The sequence below is a fragment of the Tripterygium wilfordii genome, chromosome 16 (genome assembly GCF_013401445.1).
Source record: "Tripterygium wilfordii isolate XIE 37 chromosome 16, ASM1340144v1, whole genome shotgun sequence".
NCBI lineage: Eukaryota > Viridiplantae > Streptophyta > Magnoliopsida > Celastrales > Celastraceae > Tripterygium > Tripterygium wilfordii.
The window spans coordinates 8,419,397-8,442,205 of NC_052247.1; the positions used below are offsets into that span (position 1 = coordinate 8,419,397).

Here is a 22,809-nt window from a genome sequence, read left to right on the forward strand (position 1 = left end):
CTCCAATCGACCTTCCACCGCCAAAGGCCGTCCATTTGGCCCGAAAAATGATCGGAAAGTCGAGACCACCATAAGACAAAAGCCTTAGATCCGGCCGATTTTGGCGACGATTCGCTACACCACCATTACCGTTGGACTCCCCTCACTGAGACGCACAATGTCCAGCCAAGTACAACCCAAAATGGCCACCGGATATGGCCTTTTTAAAGTAGTAATATAGGTCGGTCAATGTTACTTTTTCAAAACAGTAACATTGGTCGACCTGTGTTACTATTTGGAAAAAATTTTAGATCCGATCGATTTCGATGGCGGTTCGCCATACCCCCATCACCATTGGACTGCCCTCATAGAGACGCATAATGCCCATCCATATTTGGACCAAAACGGCCACCGGATATGGCCGTTTTAAAACAATACATTGGTAGGTCAATGTTACTATTTTAAAACAGTAACATTGATCGGTCAGTATTACTATTTGGAAAAAACTTCAGATCCGGTCGATTTCGGCGACGATTCACCGTACCACCATCACAGTTGGACTCACCTCATTGAAGCACACAATGTCCAACCAAGTACGGCCCAAAACGGCCACCGGATATGGCCATTTTAAAACAGTAACATTGGTCGGTCAATGTTACTATTTCAAAACAGTAACATTGGTCGGCCAGTGTTACTATTTGGAAAAAAACTTCAGATCCGGTCGATTTCGACGATAATTCGCAACACCACCATCACCATTGGACTCTCCTCATAGAGACGCATAATGCCCAGCCATATTTGGACCAAAATGACAGCCACAAAAAGAGATGAGAGAGAGAGAGAGGAAGACGTAGTAAAGAGAGAGAGATGCAGTAGGAGAGAGAAAGTTGTTGTGATGAGAGAGATGCAGAGAGAGAGAGAAGATGTGGTGAGATAAGAGAGATGTAACATATAAAGAAAGTAACAAGAGAGAAACCATATTAGATTTAATCGCCTTTGAAAAAAGAGTTAAAAAAGAATCATATAAAATTTAAATGATTTAAATATTATAAAAAAATAAAAATGGACTTATGAGGGATAAAGTTTTTTAAAGTGGATCTAGATGTCTAACAGTTTTGAAAGTGGTATTAATATGTCATTTTCCTTTTATTTGTTGGCTTGGGGTAAGTTTGAGAATTGGGTTTGGTTTAAGAATTGGATTTTGGGTGTTGGATTAGACTTATTTGAGAATGGGGTCTGCTTAAAATTAATTGGGCTTTGGACTTGGATTTTTAGTTGGATTTGTATTGAAATTGATTAAGAGAATTTGAAAGGAGAAATTAAATCAAATACACCAAATAATATATACGCACGCATGAAAAAATACTCGGTGAAAAATGACCCGGGCAAAATTCAGGTATTACAACTTTAAAAGAAATAAATAATGAGCAGTTTTTTTCCTTAATTTCATAATATGCAATAACCCATGGCGTAGCGCGGGTTCATTGCTAGTTTTGTTAGAAATCCAGACTCTTATACATGTCAACAATATGGATACATTAGACCCGCACAGCTTTGTTCCTCATAAATTTAGCTATTACGGGTCGAAGCCCAACTCACTAGACCTAGGAAAAAGGCCTTGTTAATTGTTATAAGTAAGGGGATAGACTTACTTTAATAAACCACTCCGTTGGGTGTGACCCAACCGATATAAGATTCTATCCGTAACAAGTTCTACAAAAAAGTAGACAAATTTTGATGTAGTGGTGGAATTGTTTCACCATAATTTAAGCGTCACAAGTTCAAATCATGGAAACGACCTCTCTGTAATGTCTTAACAAAAATTTTACACGTTTTTTTCCTCCCTAATTAACTATAATTTCTTGTGATATAGCTTTTAGTATATAATATATAAGTTGAGAGTATTATAAAACCACAACTTGCAATAACAATGATAGATACCAACACTATTTGAGTAGAGAGCAATTGATATGAATGAAGTTGGGGTCCCTCCCTAACATGGTTTCCATGTCATGGCTGATGTCCAAGATGGCTTTCTGCACATCCAGCTTGTCAATGAAAAATACCCAATTAGCTTCACAATGGAAATGAAGTTGCAGCAGTAATGACCAGGAACAATACTACTTAATTGAGATGTCTGCAATGTTGCTTAAAGTTGCTTCCTAGTTCACCCTTTATAGCACTAGTGCTTTTGTTAAAATACAGAGATGGATGTTTCCTTTGAATCTTCTTTGCTTCCTAATGAATTCATAGCTAGTGGGAACATCATTAGATGCCTTACAGTAGGGTTGTTTGGTGCATATGTGCCTAACCATGTCCCTCTAGTATTTCTTTTTTTTTTCTCAAGCCAAATCCTTGTGTGGTTTCTGAGATTCAAAGCATTCCATGTTAGTGGATTCAACTTTCAACCTAGTTGCAGCTAATCTCTCTGTTTTGTCAATTTCACATCAATCAAATAGCTAGCAATAGCATGTACAAATCAACTAAGGTATAAGCTTATCTATACGTAATATGGTTATGACATGGAAGATGATTATGACTGCAGACTTTGTTTGAAAGGGAGCAAAATCTTTCACATTAGAAACACCTGTACCGGAGAATTACTCGACGAGTAGTAATTGATAGCGATGAAACTTTGAATTTAAGCTAATCACATTCCACACCAGAACAAGGTTTAACTAATGAATTTTGATAATTACAATGGCTTCAATCAAGAAAGGGAAATTGATATGGCATTCTAAGGGTCAGAGAGGAAATCTCTACACGCATCTCTCAATCAAGTAAGTCCAAGAAGGATAGCTTAGAAACAATTCCAACAGAATTCCACTATAGTATTTTATCTATCAGATTGTCAAACTTTTCTTTGGCTTGCCAAACTAAAGCTACTGGACCCTTATTTCACTATAAATACAGGAAACCTCCTTCACTTCATGCATAGCCATTAACCACCTCATCTTCTTTGATATCAATTCCCAAGCCAGCTACTTGTTCCTGCAATGGATATCTCTTTTAGAGCGATTTTGCTTTTATTAGCAACTTTGCTTCTCTTGCAAACTCTATCTTCTGCTAAGACATGCAGCGACTGCTTCGTCAGTTCCAAAGCTGCTCATTACCCGAACTCTGATGTCCAAGGATCAGAAAGTAAGAGAACATCAGAAACTAAATATATGAATAAGTGCTTTTACGTTTTGTTATGCTATTGAACATGTTTTCTTACCTGATGTTTCGCTTACTCCAGTCGGTGCATGTGGGTTTGGTTCGTTTGGAGCAACGCTTAATAATGGAGATGTATCAGCTGCATCTGAACTCTATCGAAATGGTGTTGGCTGTGGTGCATGCTACCAGGTATGTACACAAATCCTTTATATCCCCAAACTAGACTTCTTACATGGAGATTAAAACTACTCATGATATTGGTCCTGTTCAGGTAAGATGCACGAATAAATACTATTGCACAGATACAGGAGTGAACGTTATCATAACCGACCAAGGCTCAGGTCCTCAAACGGATTTCATTCTTACCAGACGAGCCTTTTCTCGCATGGCCCAAACCAAGGATGCAGCTGCATGTCTGCTAGCCCTTGGCGTGGTAGATATTGAATACAGACGGTAAGTTAATATATACAAAAGCTGCATTTCCTCATAACTTCAAGGAAGGATGACTTAATATATAACCAGTTGAATCAAAGACAAAACAAAGATGTTATCTGTTGCTCATAAACAAAATTCCTAACATCATAGAAAAATTCCTACGCAATTCTTCAAAAATGTTCAACAGCACATCAGGTGGCAACCATTGGATTAGCATAAGAACTCATTCCGTCTCTCTCCATACAGTGTTTCATGCAGCTATCCAGACAAAAACATCACGATCAAGATTGATGAGAACAGCAACTATCCTCATTATTTGGCTTTTGTGATACGGTATCAACAAGGCAAGAAGGATATCACTGCTGTACAGCTATGTGAGGTAATATGCTCGTTACGAAAAATTGGCAATTTTAAAGTGAAAACTTGATTTCTTTTAACCAACACAAGTTCGCACCAGGAATGGAAAGCAAGGATGAGAAATGTAGTCTACAGTCCAAGGATATTGTATAAAAATAGTAAAATCTATCTTCCTTCATTCCAATATAACTATGACTAATTCTATTTTGCATATGTCTGCAGACACAGAATTTTGTATGCAAGCTCTTAGATAGAAGCTATGGAGCAGTGTGGACAACTACTTCTCCAGCTAGAGGTCCCTTGATACTAAGGATGTTATTCAGCGATGATGATGATGAAACATGGGTTGTACCCATCAATAACATACCACAAGACTGGAAGCCTGGGGCAACATATGACATGGGAGTACAAGTGAACAAATAGGCTCATGCACCAACAGATTGTATACCATATAACTCATTTGTCCTGGTTAACCACTGTACAAAGTCCTAGTGATTTCACACATATAGATATGTGTTTCCTTTTATATGTTAATTATCTTATTCTTATTAGGTATGGGAATTGGCTTTGATTAAGAGATGTTCTTCAATATAATAATTATGACGTTGGCTTGAATTGCTAGTTAAATAACAAAGAATAGGTTTTAAATTTCACAGTCATTTTTTATTCTTCCTTCATACATAGTTCCTTCACAAAAACTGAGACTTTGACCTGGTTTCACCCCCCAAGTCTAAAGATGACGCAAGCAAGTTGGAACTGGGAGATGGACTTGCAGAGTTCAAAAGACAAATTCAGTACTGTGACTCATATTATTTCAAACTAGTACAGTTTGCCCTAAAAAATTGAAATCCCAAACTACCCTAAATAACAAGATAACAATCCACAGTTCAAAATGTTCACTGGGAATATGTAAAGATTGGAAGCGTACACTCTAAAAACGAGTGGATAAACAATGTTTAAATAAATAAAATGAAACTTTTGTAGAACCAATTGCAAGGAATTGAACAAAATGGCATTTTTATTATGGTAAATTTCAGCCCCAAATGGTCAAATATGACAATATGTTTAGAACAATTGATATCTAATGTTCACAACGCATATTAGAACAACCAAACCAAAGCTATCATTGCCATTGATCTTTTGAACTGGGTGTATAATGGGATTTACAGGTGAAAGTACTACTAGAACTTGAAGTTTGAGCACTTCCATCTTCAGCTATATAGACAGTGCATCGTTTATCAAAAATGTATTGCAGTTTGAAATACTAACCTCTAGCATGGAAATCGTTGTTTTCAAGCCCTTCTTGTCCATCTCTGACTGATATCAGCAATCTCTGAAATTCTTTTCCAAAATTCATCTTCCACTTGAGTAAAAAGCATTGAAATCATTTCCCCTAACTAAAGCTCTTAAATGTATCTAATTCACTGGAAGATGATTTCATCCAAGCACCAATCTCTCCTAGCATTGAATACATCATGTTTCTCTTATGGAGTGAATCATCTGACTTAGAAGATTCTGATCTCAACTCTCTTAGTTGAACCATGCTGGACCCCGCTTCTTTCTGCAATTCCTTTTCCTTCATAATCTTCCTCACGTTTTCGACGTCATCCCATTTCCCATTTGCAGCATAAATGTTTGATAACATAACATAAGGCCCACTATCATTTGGTTCCAAGTCAATTAGTCGCTTGGCCACAATTTCCCCCAGCTCTGAATTTGAGTGGGTACTGCATGCAGAAAGTAAAGCTCCCCATGGCACAGGCCCTGCATCCATAGGCATCTTACTTATAAATTCTTCTGAATTTTTCATCAAACCAGCCTTGGCGAGGAGATCAACCATGCAACCATAGTGCTCCACTTTTGGTTCAATCTTGTAAACTCTTTGCATTATATTAAAGTACCACCAACCCTCCAAAACCATTCCTGCATGTGTGCATGCCGTTAAAACACACACAAAAGTTGCATCATTTGGAAAATGGCCTCCCTTCACCATCTTCGTGAACGTCTCCAGGGCTTTCCCTCCATTCCCATGTATCCCATATCCCATGATCATCGAATTCCACGATATGGTGCTTCTCTCAGGCATCTGGTCAAAAATATCTCTAGCCAGCTCCATAGAGCCACATTTTGCATACATTGTCAGGAGAGCAGTTGAGAGTAACAAGTCAAGTTCAATCTGATTACACTTAATGTAAGAATGAACCCACTCTCCAATGTCAAGCCTCCCTAACTTTGAACACGCAGTGAGGACACTCAAAAAAGAGGCCTCATTTGGCCTGGCATCTCCTTCTATCATCTTGTCAAACAACTTCAAACAAGTGAGGTAATCTTTACACCTCACATAAAGAGCCAACATGGTGTTCCAAGAAGTTACATTCCTCAAAGGCATCCAATCAAAATACTGGCGAGCAACCAAAACATTTCCTATCCTTGCATATCCATCAATTATACAATTCCAAGAAACAACATCTCTACATGGCACTTTGTCAAACAACTCTTTTGCGAACTCCATATCTGCAATCTCTACATACCCTGAAAGCATTGAATTCCAAGTGAAAACATCTCTCTGGGGCATTTCATCGAAAATCTTACATGCAGACTTCAGATCCCCATTCTTCACATACCCATCAATCATCGTATTCCAACTCACCAAATCCAACACGTACGCTTCCTCAAACAACATACTGGCATCCTCAATTTTTCCAAAAACAGGGTAAAAGTGCATCAATGAGTTCCTAACAAATAAATCGAACTCAAACCCAAGTTTCATAATCCAAGCATGAGCCTTTTGCCCCTCTGCCAAGGATCCAATCTGAGCACACACCTTAACCAACAGAGGAAACGTGTAATGATTAGGGGAAACCCACTTCGCCATCATTTTCTCATAGTAAAAGCTCAAAGCACCAAATGGGTCATCCGAATTCACAAAACTTCTCATTATCGTATTACACATAAAACTATCAGGCTCTTCAAGGTTATCATACAAAGAAACAGCAAGAGAAACTGAATTTAGAGAAGTACATAGCTTCTTTAGCAACCGACTTGCGATGAGAGGGTGTTGAAAGAGACCAAGAAACATGGATTGTGACTGCACCTCGTTGAATTGTCTGATGTTCCTGCAGGATTCGAGTCTGCGCAAAATGGGGTGGTTAAGATTCAAAATGGGCCATCCTTTGTCATCGATATATTGATCATCGATTTGTTTATAATGCCAGAGTTTTGGAGAGGGCTTGGAGAGGTTTAGTTGGGATTTGATGAATTTGTCTAGGAAGACAGAGGACTGTTTGAGCGGCCTAACGGTCATTTTTTTGATAGGTGGTCTCTTTACTCTTTAGTTCATCTCATAGCTTCCGTCAACGTTAGTTCCTAACATTATCAACACATAAAAAAAATTCAACCCCAAGAAAAAACCCTAACCCCTCTCTGGTAGTCTGGTTCACAGCACCATCACCACCCTAATGAGTCTTCTTTCCTGGTTCAAGGGCAAGCCACAGTCCCAACCCAAATCCAAGCCTAAATCCACCTCAAAACCCGAAACCCCGGCAGTTGAGGTGCCTGGAATGAATGGCGCAGTAGAGGTTCCTCGTCCAGCAGTTGGGATCACTGTTTTTGAGTTCGGGTCGGTCGCTGCAACCGGAGACAAAGTGACTCTCGCTGGCTTCTGTCCCGTGTCTGAGGAGCTCGAGCTCGAGCCCTGCCGCTTGGAGATTCTTCCGGCTATTGGCGACGACGCACCGCAGTTCCGCGTAGTGTTCTGAACTTCTGAGAGAGTGAAAACAATCTGGTATGTAACTTGTAATAAAGTAGATGAAAAGGAGAGAAAATGAAGTTCTTTTTTGCATTTAGATATTGAAGTAAAAAGCCTTTTTCGACCAACTGTCTGAATTTGTTGTCTTCTATGCTTTTATGTTAAATTTGTTTGTGAAGTTTGGATTAGCAATTGCGTTGATTGAGTAATGGATTTGACTGGGAATTCTGAAATTTGTAAACTTTTCTGAGTTATGGAGGGTGATATGTTTCGGTAGTAAGAACTAAAGGTTTGACTACTTGATGTAGATGATGGAGAGGTTGATGTTCTTGGTATCATTAAACTTGAATTGAAGTACGCCACTACAGGGATTTAACCAATTGGTTCATTACTGTATTTCAGTGATCATTCAAGTGAATTCTACAAGGTCTTTCTTCATAATTTGTATCCAGAGCAGTTACGTATTTCCGTGTTGTTTTCTTTAGTTTTATTTGAAACTCGATTATAGAATCCAGGTGACCTCTTTGTTGCAATCTGGATTGACCCAATTCAGTTTACATATTACTACATTCAACTCATGAAGCAATGAAACAATACACGCTTGTTTTCACAAATGAAGTTGAGATAACAAATCTCAGAACAACATGCTGTAATCATCCTCCTCGCCCATGCTAATGTAACACATAATGGCTATTACAAATACAAAGAAGGACGAAAGTTCCATCGCAAGTGCACCCCAACCGATAACACCAGCATGCTTCAGGATAGTTGGGATTGCAATGCTTCCAACTGCTGATGCTCCCGTCAAAAACTTGGTTGCATTTACCCAACTATTGTATTGATCAATCGTCATGCAGCAGGAAAGGAAAAAAAGTAGAGTGAGATATATGTGTGTGTGTGTGTGTGTATACATATATATGTAGAGAGACAGAGAGCCTCAGTAGCAGCACCAACCAATCTTATCTTATGTAGGCGTAGTTTGAAGGACGTAAACTAACCTATCATTAGATTCAGATAGAAGAGCGGACCTATCGGACCCAGCAAAGAACAACAAAGGCATAGGAAGAAGCACATACATTATAACTGCAATAAGGGAAAAAAAAGAAGGAAAAATAATAAGACAACATCGCTCTCATATAATTCAGTCATTCGTACATTCACACTGCAGATAGAAAACAATAAGACATTGCTCTCTTTGTTATTCACCATTTCACCATAGAGGTTTCATACATAGTGAAACCGATAAGGGAACAACTTACGAGCTTGCTAGTAAGAAAAAGGAATCATTATTGACGATACACTCACTAAAAAAATGCTTATCAGTTGAATGCAAGATTCATCCCTGCTACCTAATGATTCCAACTCTAAACAGCAAATAGAATCGCTCAAAAAGTTTCATGAACAAGACAACAAACACAAACTCTGGTTGTGAATATCTCAACATGTCCAGAAAAAGGATGTACAAGTAAGATTATAAGTGATACCAAGAATATCTTCTTCTTTCTCTTCTGAAACATAATTAATATTAAGAATATCAATTCAATTTTCTTCTACTAAATCGGTAATATGCAGCTAACATAGGGCAAATTCGACAAAAGTAATACAATTATATATCCATAAGTTTACAGAATACTAATAAGATACCATTGACATCAAACCTTTATAAAAATAATTTAAACTTACAAATTAAGAGATACCTTACCAGTTAGCATTGGCCACCAATTATTGTACAAAGCACAAGCCTGCCTCCAAGCACATAATAAACCATGATATAATTATTTAAGCACAAAATACCTATTAAAAAATGCCTATATTGTGTCAGCCAAGGTGAGTGCTTACCAAAATTTGTAACACAATCCCTCCAGAAACTAGAATTGCCAAAAAAGCAAGTTTTCCAGTATGCAAGCAGGAACGGCAATAACCAGGTAAGTCTGCCATATTCAAAGTTGCCTCACCACACAGAACTGAAAGAAAGAGTTTCATTAAGTATAAAAGTTAAAGAGCAGGTATTCTTTTGGTGGGAGGTTGGTGTGGGATTAAATCAACAATTCCGACAAATAAAAAAAACATGTATTATTGTTTCAAAGCAGCTACAAGGCCTCCTTTCATGCAAAGCTAAGGTTTGAAGGAAGTGGGAAGAATTTAAGCAGAGATCACACTGCAAGAGGAACTAAACTACACTCAAGCACAGTCTGGTAGTTCAATGAAATGTACGGACTTCTGTTCAATGACAAGAAACAAAATGAACCATAATAACATTGTTGGAGACCCTTGATACAGAAACAACAGCCTCCACTCAAACCCCCCTCCGTATCGCTCTGTTATTTCTTCTCTACTCACTTTCTTCCCAAATATAGATGCTGTTAAGCAAAAAGAGATAAAGTTCTCAAGCCAAGATGATGGAATACTGTCTGTAAAAGTTCGTAGGAGTTTGATGACAAAAACCAACAATAAAAAAATGTAAAATAAGCAATGTTTACTCTAGCAAAACCATGCAAAACCTCGACTTGGCTTGATTACAACTCCAGGTGACTGTCACCGAAGCCGTTTTATCCTTATCTTGATATGGCTCAGCATCACTGTGTGTAAATAGTAAACAAGTAGTGAACTAGTAAGTAATGTAACCACGGGCTACTTACTCCATTGACCCTAAAGTCCTAACCATACAAAAAAAACGTATGATTAAATTTTTGCGTTCAGACGGAGACTCTCCCTTGATTCTCTGTCCAAACTCCAAAGAGATACCGCACATTAACAGTGTCCAAGATCACCATGGTGCATCTTATAAACACTACTTACCCAGCCATAGATGATAGACCAGAAAGATTTTAGAAATCCATTGAGAGTTCACTCCAAAACCACCGAGAAACTCATTTTGAATCTAACATTGCCGAGTTTTTGAGCTTTACAAATTGAAACAGGGAAAAAAAATCCGACAATCCCATGCTTCATGGGCTGTTGAATTTTAGTACAACATTCCAAAACTGGTTAAACTTGCTCTTGAGAATCACTCATCGATAACAAAATCTCAAGAAGAAATGAAAGAAAGAAAATATCTTGTAGAATGTACTTGTGGGGGGTTCATCCATCTGATAAGAATAAGGCAGATTCAGAAAATTTATAGAAACTTTCAAGTAACAATGAACTAAAGAAATTGCAATCAAATTGAAGCTCTATCCGTACCCCCCAAAATACATTACGCATGATCTGGAAACAAACCCCGAAATTAATATTCGAAGCAAAAACCTCAAGCTTCGAAGGAATTGGAAGGAGTACTTACCAGATCAGGAGGTCCTGTTCCACCGTTTCAGGATATGAGGAACTGAATCGGACTCTAGGGTTCTATACGGCAACCATAAATTAAGAATCTAAATGAATTAAAGTAGAAAAATATAATCATTACAAACAATTATAGAGCTTTTGTTGTTTGATATGGTAGGTGGAGGTGCATCGCGGACAATGCAGTTTTTGTCCTTTTTTTAACCGTGGTGAGTAAAACAGTAATCAGGAGATATCTCCTTCCCTTTGCTTCTCCTCTTTTTTTTCTTTTCTTTTCTTTTTTTTATCTTCTTCCAGTTTCTTCGTTCTCTTCTCTGCAACTCTATTCGATCCACCACCGATGTCATCCACTCCAAAAAAACGCCCAAAATCCAAACCCAACGCTTCTCCTTCTTCGACTCCACCAATTCCACACTCAATCGTGGAGCCACCAGAAAATTTCTTCCCTTCGAAAGAAGAGTTCTTGAGGCTCCTTGCAGTGCTTGCCATCGCATCCTCGGTCGTCGTCACCTGCAATTTCCTCGTCTCCTTCTTCAACCCCACCCAGAAACCCTTCTGCGATAGCGTTTCAGACTCCCTTGATTCTCTCTCAGGTCAGTAATTCTCTTTTTTCCCTTTTATCAATTTGATTTATTCTTTTCGTTGCTGTGTTGGTTCCAAGTGTTAGTCTTTTTTGCCTTTTGTGTCTAAATTTACTTGTAGTGCTTTTTGGGAACCTATAAATTTTTCTCCTTGTTGATGTAGATTTGAGAACGGTGTGTATTCCTGTGTTGTATTTATTAACTTTCTCCGTGGGATGTGATCATGCGTCATTGATGGGAAGAGAGAGAATGTTGTTGTGTCATGGCACGTCCCTAGCTCTGAATTTTCATGATGCGTGTGGATGATTCAATCTATGATTGGCTAATTTGCTTTGAGTAATTGGTTAACTTCCCATAAAAAAGCTGTCTGTTTATGTGACAACTGATTGCAGAATATCTTATTCATTTGGATAGTCACTTCTTCTCTGTATGATATAATCACGTCTTGATGTTCTATCTATATCTATTTTCAAAATCCTCTTAAGAAATTTCAAATTGCTTTTGATTCATGAAATTTGATAAGATGCCATTCATTTCTGGTAGAGGCTGCATAGTAAAGCCTTCTTGCTTGTTTTTAATGCTCTCTCGTTATGCTCTTGGGTTCAAAATACACTTATCCACGTGTTAAGTGGCAGTTGGTTTCACTGTGAGTTGCATTACCTGTGCTTATATACCTAGTGTGACCATTTAACCAATGCAGATCATTGCAGATTTTTGTGAGCCTTGTCCTTCAAATGGAGAATGTTATCAAGGCAAGTTGGAATGTGTTCATGGCTATAGAAGGCAGGGCAATTTATGTGTTGAAGATGGAGATATCAATGAAACAGCTAAGAGACTTGTATGTTCTATGAACTTTGATGATTTATGATTATGGTACCATGATATTCGTAGTGTGGTAAGATGCATAATTTTGTGCTATACCCTTCATATGTCTTTCTCAATTTTTTCTCCAATGTGATGATTGCAGTCAAAGTGGGTAGAAAAACGTCTTTGTGAAGCCTATGCTCAATCTCTGTGCAGCGGAACCGGGACAATTTGGGTCTGCTACCTCCTATAGAACTCTTTAAGATTTATATTATATCTATAAGAATATTGTGTTCTCTTCCCAATGAATGCAGTCATCCTTGAAAAATATATTGATTGTACTTATGGAGCTTATTTTGTGATATTTACAGGCTCGACAAAGTGATATATGGAATGATTTAGATGGACACATTCTGATGGATAATTTTGGTTTGGACAATGCCATTTGGACACATACCAAGAGAAAGACAATGGAGACTGTTGGTAAATTATTAGAGTCACGAACGACTTCTTATGGGTATGCATTTCAATCTTCATTTTACAGGTTCATTTAGCATAATATTTGTGGTCCTTTCCTTGTATATCTCTGCCCAATTTAATGATCCTTTTTATCCTGACAGAACTAAAGAGTTGAAGTGTCCAGACTTGCTAGCAGAACATTATAAACCACTTACCTGTCGCATTCGTCATTGGATCACCAAGCACGTTCTCGTTATTGTTCCAGTTTGTGCATTGGTATTCCATTTTAAAAGGAGGACACTCACTGCTTTGCTTTTAGTATGAATATGTTTAAGCTTGTTCACATATTGAACTCTACAGCTATTGGGATGCACGATATTACTTTGGAAAGTTCGCTGGAGATGGTATCTATCGAGCCGAGTTGAGGAGCTTTACCATCGGGTAGAAAAAACCTTGTGCTTTGTCCTTATGCATTCCATACTTGCTCAAGTTTTGTCTTGTATTTTACCATTTTAAGTTTTTCTAGTAAGTCCACATTTCTTTTTTTCATTTTTCTCAAGAATAAATCCACATTTTTTTGCCTATAGGTCCATGAACCTACCATCTTTATGCACATTGAATTCTCATTCTCAATTGGGTCTTAGTCTTACCTGGTTTTTTTTTAAAAAAATCCTTTTTTCCCAAAAAAAAAGATTGTCCCTTGCTATTCTACTCCTTTCTCCATCTGTTTATTTGAACCTGCATAACCACTAACTATTTAGACTCTCACTTGGGATTTTCTTTGCAATTATTGCAGTATTTTCTATACATCCTTCATATAGAGACAATTAATTCGACTATTAATAAGTTGCGTTCTACATGTAATCAAGTTTGGATATCATTTCTTTTCCTTATAGGGAGAAAAGGAAACATTTATTTGTTAAGTTTTTCAGTTTTCTGACATACTTTGCTGATTTTTTCACATTGGCATTTCCATTTTTTTATTTTTTGAAAAAAAAAATGCAGTTGTCTTCCTTAGGATGTTATGGATGTTTAACTCAAAATTGACGTGCTTAATGAAAAAGAGTTACCCCTAATTTATTTAGCATTGCCCTGTAGGCTGGAGCCCATCTATCTATAGGTACATATGGGGGAAGAATACCATTAATTTGTATACATGCTTGTTTGGTTTTCCATATTAAAGAGAAAAGGGTAAAAATTGATCTGTTGAGTTTTTCAGGTTTGCGACATACTCGAGGAAAATGCTTTGATGTCGAAGAGTGTAAATGATGGATGTGAATCTTGGGTAGTTGCCTCTCAGTTACGGGATCATTTACTTTTGCCGAGAGAAAGGAGAAATCATGTGCTGTGGAAGAAGGTATTTTATGTTTTTGAATTTGATTCTGTTTTATTGCTGCTTTTATCTTCTAAATTGCGTGAACTATTTTGATTCTTAATGGTAGTCTTTCTCAGAATTACATTTGAGCAGATAAAAATTTTTGGTCAAAGTAACATGTGTCTATGAAGTGTGAACTCCCATGCTTCAATAAGAAGAGAAAATTACTCAATCCATATTTTGCTCTTTGTGAGGAATAGTGAGGGAGGAGTCATTCCTTTCCCATTCCCACCCAATCAGAACTTTGTTATGTTATCCATGTGCCTCCTGCACACCTGAAATTAAAAGGGGGGGAAATCTCCTTCTTGCCTTATATCGTACTAGTATTCTGTGAAAGCGGTCCTATTAGTGGACAGGCCTGGACAAATTTCCATCATTTTTCTTATATTAGCTCCATTAGTGGATCAATATTTGAGAATTACAATGAGTCAACCTTTTCATAATTCCTTTTTTTGTTACCCAATTTAGAGTTACTTTTTCTGTGGACCTTGGTTTATTTTTGGCTTAGATGTTAAGCACATACTATCCTTTCAAGCAGTTTGTACCAAGCTATCTGGTTTCCTTGCGCTAGGTTGGAGCATTTGTTGTAATATTCTGAAAAGAATTACCCTTTTGACTTGCACTCTTGTGCGAGAGCAAGTTTCACCCTTGTGCTTCATAAAACCTTTGTAACATTGTTCATTTACTTTCGTCTCCCTTATATAAAGAATTATGAGACTGTGATTTCTGTATTCAATGATTTGTTTTAGAGTCTCTGTTATACATGTAGGTTGAGGAGTTAATACAGCAAGATTCTCGTATAGATCGGTATCCAAAGCTGGTGAAGGGTGAGACAAAAGTGGTGTGGGAATGGCAAGGTACGAAAGTTGCTAGTTTGCATTTTCGCTGTTACATAAAACAGTACTTCCGAAGCCGTTGCTGGCATATGAAGGGTTAGCATTTGCTTTACCTTGACTGGATTTGTTTCAACTTTTGTAGTTGAAGGTTCTCTGAGCTCTAGGATGAGAAGAAGACAAGAGTCAAGCAAATCAAAGTCAAGAGAAGGCGTGAAGATAACTTCCAATCAACAACATGGAATGTTGAAGGCTGGTAAGCTGCAAAATTCCAGGTTATGGTTTTGTTGAACCTTAGCCCTGCTGGTCAACTTTTCAATGCAGTCTTGAATAGCTCAACTGATACAATTCAAAATTCATTGTTCTTGCAGAGCCTAAGCCCTTGATTTTTTGATGTGGGTGCACTCTAGGAAAACTGGTCACATTTTACTGTGGAGATGAACCATGGACTATACCCGCTAGAAAAGCATGTAGCAATGACTTCTGTTTCTTTGTAGTGATACTTGAGTTAATTAGTACTTGAATCTGTAGTTGATGATACATGTAATTGATGGAATGGACAGAAGCTTTGGAAATGTAGACACCCCCACCAATTCTATTGTATTACTAAGAGTGTTGCACATTCATAAAAAAAAAAAAGGCAGGGCATTCATAACTATGCACCTTCTAATTTCTATTGCTGGTAATACCACTCTGCCTAGTATGGCCTTTTCATTTCTAGAACCAAATTTACTACAGACTTTAAAATATTTGTCTTCTTAATTGACGGATGAGAGTATGAGACTCCCTGCAGTGGGAAAACAGTAAACCAATTACTATTTGTCTACTCTATTGATCAGGGGTAAACCAATTCAAACACTGCCTCACCCGAACAGTGTCGGCAAGCGTCAACAAAAGGACATCACCACCAGCAACCCAAATCCCATCTTTTTATTGCTGACTTTTTCCAATTTTTTTAATAAATTCCCATCTTTGTCACAGATAACCCCTCAATGATACCTCGACATTCTTTAGCAGACCATTTCCACATAATCTCTTCACCTAAAGACTAATCTGGGTTGTCAATTTATCTCACTTTCCTTTACATATGGTGTTAAATCTCGGCGGACGAGGGGCCATGCAGTAAAAGTCCTTGCAGTTAATTTGTTTAACAGTATAGGGTGCACACATTTTTTAAAATTTGATAAACAGACTAGACATGTGATTAAAACAACAAAGAATTACATTGCAAGACCCTTAACCCTAATCTATGTCACTTGTCAAGAAAAGTCCAGATGAAGCAGCCAAGTGTTGGAAATATAATCTCATTCATGGTAAACAGTTGAAGTCTTTGGTGTCCAATCTGTGTCCTCTAAGTGTAACTAGAATAGAGGTTTCTTGAATACATCTCCCAAGTATGACACACCATGAATCAACAATTGTCTCTGTTATGGCATTCACTGATTGCACACCTTTTTTTAGTGTCATTTAAGTACAGTAATGCAATGTGTACCATTTTTTGTTGTGTTCCTTCTTCCTCCACATCAATAAAGAAACAAAGATCATTTTGTAGTCTCTTTGCTAGTGTCAGAAGTCCTGCTACATGAAAATCATGTCAAAAAGTGCTTTCATCATTCTCAAATCTCAATGACAAAAAACACCACAAGAATCTGATGTCCAAACTATGGTCTTCAATCTGTGGGCTTGTAACCAATGTGTAATATTGCATCTTCACCACAAAAGTTGACCAGAACCCATCAACCATCATGAAGTTGATTGAGCAGAGTTTGCGTTTCTTGCTTGTTTGATGAATGGAATGGACAAGTTAGACAAACTACTAAGCTTGAGTGATTGAGACACCACGCTCCCAAATAATTCCAAACATTATGCATGGTCAATCAAACAAGAGAAGTCACTCTAGTTCAGTTTTATAGAGACATAAACTGTTTATATCAAGGTGGGGCAAAATCCAAGCTTTAGCAGAGAGAGAGAGAGAGAGAGAGAGAGAGAGAGAGTGCATGCTAATATCAATAATTGTTTGAATCCTCACAAGAGTGCAAATTCCAACAAGAAGAAAACAAACAAAACAAAAAACATAACATGTGGTTGCTACACCTCCACAGCAACAATTGTGGCTCAAAACTAAAGTAGCAATACTACAAAGTCTAAGATTGATTAGTCATTAGAGATTATGATTAACTGTGATGATCAGGCTAAAGATGATCATTTGGGTGGGGGGGGGGGTATGAAGTGATGTGTTTGAATTACAAGCATTAGCAAAAGAAATTATCTCACAATTCAAAATGATTGAACCCTTTGAAGTTTTTGAAAAAAATGTGAGAATTAGGGTTTGATGGTCGAGACAAAGATCTAGAAACCATGATCATGTGGGGCTTCCACCACAATTTGTTGAAATACTAATAATGGAAAAAATAAAGATAAGGTATATATAGCTACGCTCACTTTCTATATATATCTATCACTATTGAAGAATGTCAATTTAATTTATCTCCATTTCTCATTGGTTCATGTGTACCAAAATTTTAGGTTCCTTGAATATATACATACATCTAATGCATATAGTCAAATCTTCTTTTAGTTCTTCTGAGGTTGTGTAGTTCAATATAAACATGGCACGCAATTGCAAAGTCTTTTATATATATACACACACATTTTCATAGAAATATTACTTTATTATCGATCTTTAATTCCCTTTTGCCTAACTTCCACAATATATATATATATGTAGGTGTTCGAGTCTACAATCAAGAATATTTGAAAGGGGGTCATTAGCAATTTGCAAAATGAATAAAGGTTGACAGTCAAAGACCTAGACACCGTGAGATGTTGGTCAAAGAGTCTCCGACGTTCAAGTCAGTAGTATTCATGTTGACAACAAAATTATGCCAAGTTTCTTAGTGTTTAATATCCAAGGGTTCATGACTTGACTTGCTTGTGAGATTTGTTTGTTCCAAAGAAAAGAGCATTCAAGAAGAAAAAGAAGATCTTTTTGACTGTGAAGGACTTTAGCTTAAATTAGTGTCCTTGGAGGAACACGTATCTTTAAGCTACAGGGGGGTTTTGGTCGATGTTATCATTAGAGAGGGTGTCATTCGTAGCAGGGGCATGTCAATATTAGGACTACTGGTTGTTTGGTATGATGAAAGGGGCGGGATAAGAGCGGGTTTCGTGTGTTAGAAGTAAAGTCCGACGCAGCGGGTTTGACAAAGAGTTGTCTGGGGGAAAGACTTTTGTTGTCAGGAGCATAATTGGCTAGAGTATCGAGGTTGCTTTCAGAGATGTACGAGGTAGCGTGAATATCGGACAATAGAACCTAGAGTCGAAGTGATGAGAGATCGATAATCGAGGTCGGGGTTGAGGTATAAGGTCGACGTTGAGGTTACAAGGATGTCGATGTTGAGATCATAGGGGTATCAGCGTCGAGATGAGTCAAGAGGTTGTAGTCTAGAAATATCATAAGGTCGTGGTTAGGGAATTTGTATTTGTCGAAGGATTATGGATCGACAAAAATGAAACAGACGATTTCTGGCCACTACAACATACATCTCCCATCCATGTAAAATCATATTCTAACAATTATATATATATACACACATATATATACACACACACATACACGTTTTGAAGATTCATGGTAATTATTTAAAAAAACAATAAAAAGCAGAATTAATGAGAGAACAATATATGAAATCCGTGTTTGAAAAGATAAAATATACATCACCAAGCCATTCAAGATGGACCACTTTGAAAACAAGACTCCTTTGAAGACCAAGTAGTGTTTTATTTCTTTGTTCAATTAATGTTTACGATAAGGGCAAACCTACTATCACGTACTTGCAATGACAATGTGAGAGAAACTATGAAGAGGATTCTTACATTAAACCAATAATATTTCCTAAAACCAGTATTTTTTTTTTATTAGAATCGAACATGTTTCTTATTAGAATCGAACATTGGACACTCAGCCGATTATCAACCGAGTCATCTCTCGTTGGTTCCTAAAACCAGTACTGAAATAGTAGTTTGGAAGTAAAAGTAACAAAAAGGTTTTTGGTTTTATTTTTTTTTCCCTTCAAAAACATTGGTCCATTCCCTTCATAAATCATAACCTTTTTTAATTTTCGTTTTTACACCAATTAAAAATAAAGGGTTTAATTAAATTAAAAGATGTCCTATAAGGTTGTAAATATTGTTCCCCACAATTTAGAAAAGCGAAAAAAAAAAAAAAAAGTGAGTTTGGAGTCTACATAGAAATTACTCCTGGGAACCCAATCCAACTAGTTAGTAAGACGTATATTCTTTTCATGTTTGAAAAGATAAATATGTAATCAACATTTGCATTTGAATGTTTTCATTCTAAATGAACATATTTACTTTTAGTACTATATTTCTTGAAATTAATTAATTAATTAATATTCCAGCAAAGGTCACTTATTGGGTATTTTATACAAGGCAATCATAATTAAATATTAGTAATGTAATTCATTAATTTATCAATTAATTTAAGTCCTCGTGACCGAAAACAGTGTCACAAAGTGCACGTGAGTTGTTACTTTGGATTAAAAAAAAAAAAAAACACATTTTGCCATCACGTTTATCAAAGGATAAGCTTTGCCATTACATTTATCAAAGGATAAGCTTCCTATTTAGTTTAGTAAAAGATACATTTTGCCATTACGTTTATCAAAGGATAATCCTTTCACTCTATTCATAATTTGTTGGTGAAATGATAGATTCTTTTATGTCTTTCAAAATGCCAATATTATCCTATTGTGGATGAGAAAAATGAGTCATGTCTAGTCAGCATACTAAGTGTAAAGTCTACGTACCAAAACTTGCTATAAGCAGCTATAAATCTAAGATAAATAAAGAGGTGGGAAAAGATAATTCCTAGCCAATGTAAATCCCAACCTAACATCCGAAGACGTCACAAGATTATAAAACAGACCACGTCGGTAAATCCCAATAGCCAAAGAAAAGCCTCATCTTTATCACAAGTTGACCCTTATATAAAGGAGACTAAGGTCAACCTAAGCTACGCATGACACTTTACAATCACTAAGATTACTCTACTATTGAGAATAGACACTGACTTATATAGGAGGCTAAGGTCAACCTAAGGTACGCATGACACTTTACAATCACTAAGATTACTCTACTATTGAGAATAGACACCGACTTGAGAGTCAGAGTATCCCTGGGCCACGAAGAGCCGCCCCTCCCTTTGTTTTTGCAGGTGTCAGGAGGTTCGCCATTGTGTCACAGCCCTATCTGCTATTGATGCGTGGATCATCCAAAAAATTACATCCACAATAAGCGTCGTTTGTGGGAACATAGTTTAATCGATGAATTTCAGTTTGACATCATGCTAGGAACTCCAGAGCGAGAACATACGCAGGAAGAGGAGTCCTCTTCCGAAGCCAGGAAAGGGCGAGGAAGCCATCCAGAGGAAGATGGGAACAAAGTTTCCTCATTGAAAGAGATCAAGAAGGAAATATGCCAAAAGCAAGAGGAACTCCAACGTGGGTAGGAAGGGCTTAGAGCGATGATGGCTGAGCTCCATTCGGTTAGACATAAGTAATGGTCTCTATCATTGTACCGAAACACCTAAGGAAGGATCAAAGAGCTGAGGACCTGAGTCCAAGGCACCCCTAAGACTATGAAAGTCGTGTTGGTAGAAAGAGGGGTCATACTCGAAGGAGTCCAAGGCATGTGTATGAAAATCGTGCCAAAAGGAAGAGCAGTCAGTCCCCAAGGAGTCCAAGGCATGTGCATGAAAGTTGTGCCAAAAGAAAAAGGAGTACGTCCCAAGGAGTACAAGAGGATCCCGTAGAAAGAGGAGCCTCACCCCGTGTAGGGGGCAAGAACGTTCCCCCGATGCAAGGAGGATGCGACGTAGCTCTGTGTCCCTAAGTCTGGAGAGAGCATGGGACAAAAGGTCATAGATGCAACGTCTTGGAGCCTAGAGAGGTCATGGAAGCCAAGGAAGACTGGTAAGAGGAGGTGGGGGCATGAATATTCCCCTGTTACAATGAGGATGCGATGCCACTCCACATTCCTAAGTCTAGAGGGACCACAAACGACAAGTCTTGGATGCAACACCAATCCACATCTCGAAGTTTGGAAAGGCACAACGAAGGCTAGTGAGACAAGGTCGAGCCCTCAAAAGAACACAGAGCAAAACAAGACTCCATAAAAAGATGGATCTTCATCCAACGAAATCCAGCTTCATCACTTAAAGAGTACATTTCTAATCTCTTTTAACTAGTCAATTTCGATTGCATTTTGATTCTAGTATGATCATCAAGTACTGGCCCAGTGTTTTCTCCATTTTAATAAAATATTTATTTATTTGTTCAATTACTAATGAACTGAGAAAGTGTCAAATCAATGCCAAAGAGACATCATGAATGTTGAGGTTTTTACTTCGCATGAATACGACATGTCGAAGAGGTATCACCAAAAACGAGGTCCAACCTCGCATGGATTAGCCAAAGAGACATCAATCCAAACTGAGGTCAAATCTCACGAATTACTAAAGGTATCCTTACAATGCATAAATAGTAGAAGGGGTACACTCTAAGAGAAAAAGCCTGAGAAACGTAATGGAGAGAAGACCACCCGCAAGAGACCATTGACAGGAGACTACTTGAGGTGCCGAAGAGGCATTACTGAAGCTGAAGAAAGGCCTCATCTTTATCACAAGTCGACCCCCATATAAATGAGGCAAGGTCGAGAATAGACACAGACTTGAGTGCTGGAGTGTCCCCGAGCCACGAAGGGTCGTTCTCCCTTTGTTCTTGCAGGTGTCAGGAGGTTCGCCATTGCGTCACAACCCTCTCTGCTGCTAACGTATAGATCGTCTAGAAAATTGCATCCACACCTATAAACAAAGTACAATGCTCATATCAATGTGGGTAGACTTCTAAAGGTACGAATCCCATTTTTATAAAATAATTTTCAAAAATATTCATTCATTTAGAATATAAATTAATATTTCAAATTCATTTACAATACATATATTAATATTTAACAATGACATTATTAAATTAAGATAAATAACATTTGTAATAATGAGTTAAAGTTGAAAGTAATTAAATGTAGTTATATTTGAAAATATTAAAATATTTAATGTGATATTAAAATGAGAATGTGGTTGAAGTGATATTAGAATAAGGATCTCTAAAATAGGTTTTTGGTTAAAATAGAGAAACCATGTATTCAAAAATGAGGACTTGTTAATTTTACTTGGAAAAGAGAGAAAATAAGGATATGAAAATGGTGAATAGTCATAGCATGACCCGGCCATAATGATTACGAAATTAATTAAAGGAACCATAATTAAGAATTGAAAACTACATAAAAATCAAAAACACTTCATTGCAAGAAAGAAAGGCATAATCTTGACGGTAAAGTAACCCTTTTTTACTATTATAACTCAATTGTTTGTTGGCCATGAAACCAACCTTTTCAATCCGTAGATACTTAAAAGTTCAAAGAAAAAACCAAGCATAATCATGAAAGTCAATTCACCAAAATATAAAAGCCATGTATAATGCAAGATTAGTTTAAACTAGTTCAACTTACCAAAAGATTATGAGATTTTGATTAATCAGATGCAATTATAAAATGAACAAGTGATTGTGGAGCGAAAGTGCTGACCTTTTGAAGTCCTTTTTTTTTTAATTTGTTTTTTTTTTTAATTTTCCTTTGCATATTACGTGGTCCGTACATAGTTGATAGCTACACTGCAAGTCACAGACTTGTCTTCATAAAGCCCACTTAGACCTTCCCATCCCCCCC

The 22,809-nt window shown here is 37.3% G+C and overlaps 5 protein-coding genes across 10 annotated transcripts; 3 read left to right on the top strand and 2 right to left on the bottom strand.

The window, feature by feature from the left end:
• The first annotated feature begins 2,724 nt into the window (after positions 1–2,724).
• LOC119980884 (expansin-like B1) lies at positions 2,725–4,584 on the top strand. Its single transcript, XM_038823713.1, has 5 exons — positions 2,725–3,120; positions 3,218–3,324; positions 3,407–3,588; positions 3,817–3,949; positions 4,150–4,584. The coding sequence occupies exons 1-5, from the start codon at positions 2,976–2,978 to the stop codon at positions 4,348–4,350; spliced, it is 768 nt and encodes a 255-aa protein (XP_038679641.1). The 5' UTR covers positions 2,725–2,975; the 3' UTR covers positions 4,351–4,584.
• LOC119980882 (pentatricopeptide repeat-containing protein At3g29230-like) lies at positions 3,262–7,263 on the bottom strand. 2 transcript variants are annotated; one of them, XR_005463952.1, is made up of 2 exons: positions 5,197–7,263; positions 3,262–3,398 (listed from the first exon to the last, which is right to left on the bottom strand). XR_005463952.1 is itself a non-coding variant. In XM_038823710.1 (1 exon), the coding sequence occupies exon 1, from the start codon at positions 7,229–7,231 to the stop codon at positions 5,321–5,323; it is 1,911 nt and encodes a 636-aa protein (XP_038679638.1). In that variant the 5' UTR covers positions 7,232–7,263; the 3' UTR covers positions 5,161–5,320. The 2 variants fall into 2 exon arrangements, 1 of the variants encoding a protein (XP_038679638.1); XM_038823710.1 differs by lacking the exon at positions 3,262–3,398 and having other exon boundaries at positions 5,161–7,263.
• Positions 7,256–7,853, top strand: LOC119980886. The gene has a single exon (XM_038823717.1). The coding sequence runs from the start codon at positions 7,386–7,388 to the stop codon at positions 7,683–7,685; it is 300 nt and encodes a 99-aa protein (XP_038679645.1). The 5' UTR covers positions 7,256–7,385; the 3' UTR covers positions 7,686–7,853.
• Positions 7,854–8,181: 328 nt separating this feature from the next.
• LOC119980885 (vacuolar protein sorting-associated protein 55 homolog) lies at positions 8,182–11,096 on the bottom strand. Of its 3 annotated transcripts, none has more exons than XM_038823715.1 (6): positions 10,956–11,095; positions 10,177–10,254; positions 9,515–9,639; positions 9,378–9,417; positions 8,674–8,758; positions 8,182–8,505 (listed from the first exon to the last, which is right to left on the bottom strand). In XM_038823715.1, exons 3-6 carry the CDS (start codon positions 9,611–9,613, stop codon positions 8,310–8,312), a joined length of 420 nt encoding a protein of 139 aa, XP_038679643.1. In that variant the 5' UTR covers positions 9,614–9,639; positions 10,177–10,254; positions 10,956–11,095; the 3' UTR covers positions 8,182–8,309. The 3 variants fall into 3 exon arrangements, with proteins under 3 accessions (XP_038679643.1, XP_038679644.1, XP_038679642.1); XM_038823716.1 differs by having other exon boundaries at positions 10,172–10,254; XM_038823714.1 differs by lacking the exon at positions 10,177–10,254 and having other exon boundaries at positions 10,956–11,096.
• A 110-nt stretch (positions 11,097–11,206) lies between these two features.
• LOC119980883 lies at positions 11,207–15,614 on the top strand. Of its 3 annotated transcripts, none has more exons than XM_038823711.1 (10): positions 11,207–11,547; positions 12,246–12,373; positions 12,503–12,574; positions 12,711–12,856; positions 12,960–13,074; positions 13,159–13,239; positions 14,018–14,155; positions 14,943–15,030; positions 15,152–15,281; positions 15,378–15,614. In XM_038823711.1, the coding sequence occupies exons 1-10, from the start codon at positions 11,295–11,297 to the stop codon at positions 15,382–15,384; spliced, it is 1,158 nt and encodes a 385-aa protein (XP_038679639.1). In that variant the 5' UTR covers positions 11,207–11,294; the 3' UTR covers positions 15,385–15,614. The 3 variants fall into 3 exon arrangements, 2 of the variants coding, with proteins under 2 accessions (XP_038679639.1, XP_038679640.1); XM_038823712.1 differs by having other exon boundaries at positions 11,209–11,547; positions 15,152–15,262; XR_005463953.1 differs by lacking the exon at positions 15,378–15,614 and having other exon boundaries at positions 14,923–15,030; positions 15,152–15,262.
• Positions 15,615–22,809: the final 7,195 nt, after the last annotated feature.

Bases quoted from the DNA above. Each gene is read 5' to 3' on its own strand.
- LOC119980884 (XM_038823713.1), top strand. From the start codon at position 2,976: ATGGATATCTCTTTTAGAGCGATTTTGCTTTTATTAGCAACTTTGCTT. The intron at 3,121-3,217 runs GTAAGAGAACAT...CGCTTACTCCAG, and splicing joins TGATGTCCAAGGATCAGAAA to TCGGTGCATGTGGGTTTGGT. The intron at 3,325-3,406 runs GTATGTACACAA...GGTCCTGTTCAG, and splicing joins GCTGTGGTGCATGCTACCAG to GTAAGATGCACGAATAAATA.
- LOC119980886 (XM_038823717.1), top strand. From the start codon at position 7,386: ATGAGTCTTCTTTCCTGGTTCAAGGGCAAGCCACAGTCCCAACCCAAA.
- LOC119980882 (XM_038823710.1), bottom strand. From the start codon at position 7,231: ATGACCGTTAGGCCGCTCAAACAGTCCTCTGTCTTCCTAGACAAATTC.
- LOC119980885 (XM_038823714.1), bottom strand. From the start codon at position 9,613: ATGGCAGACTTACCTGGTTATTGCCGTTCCTGCTTGCATACTGGAAAA. The intron at 8,759-9,377 runs GTAAGGTATCTC...CCCTTATTGCAG, and splicing joins TTGGTGGCCAATGCTAACTG to TTATAATGTATGTGCTTCTT. The intron at 8,506-8,673 runs GTTAGTTTACGT...TCAATACAATAG, and splicing joins CTATCTGAATCTAATGATAG to TTGGGTAAATGCAACCAAGT.
- LOC119980883 (XM_038823711.1), top strand. From the start codon at position 11,295: ATGTCATCCACTCCAAAAAAACGCCCAAAATCCAAACCCAACGCTTCT. The intron at 12,857-12,959 runs GTATGCATTTCA...TTATCCTGACAG, and splicing joins TCACGAACGACTTCTTATGG to AACTAAAGAGTTGAAGTGTC. The intron at 15,031-15,151 runs GTACGAAAGTTG...CAACTTTTGTAG, and splicing joins AGTGGTGTGGGAATGGCAAG to TTGAAGGTTCTCTGAGCTCT.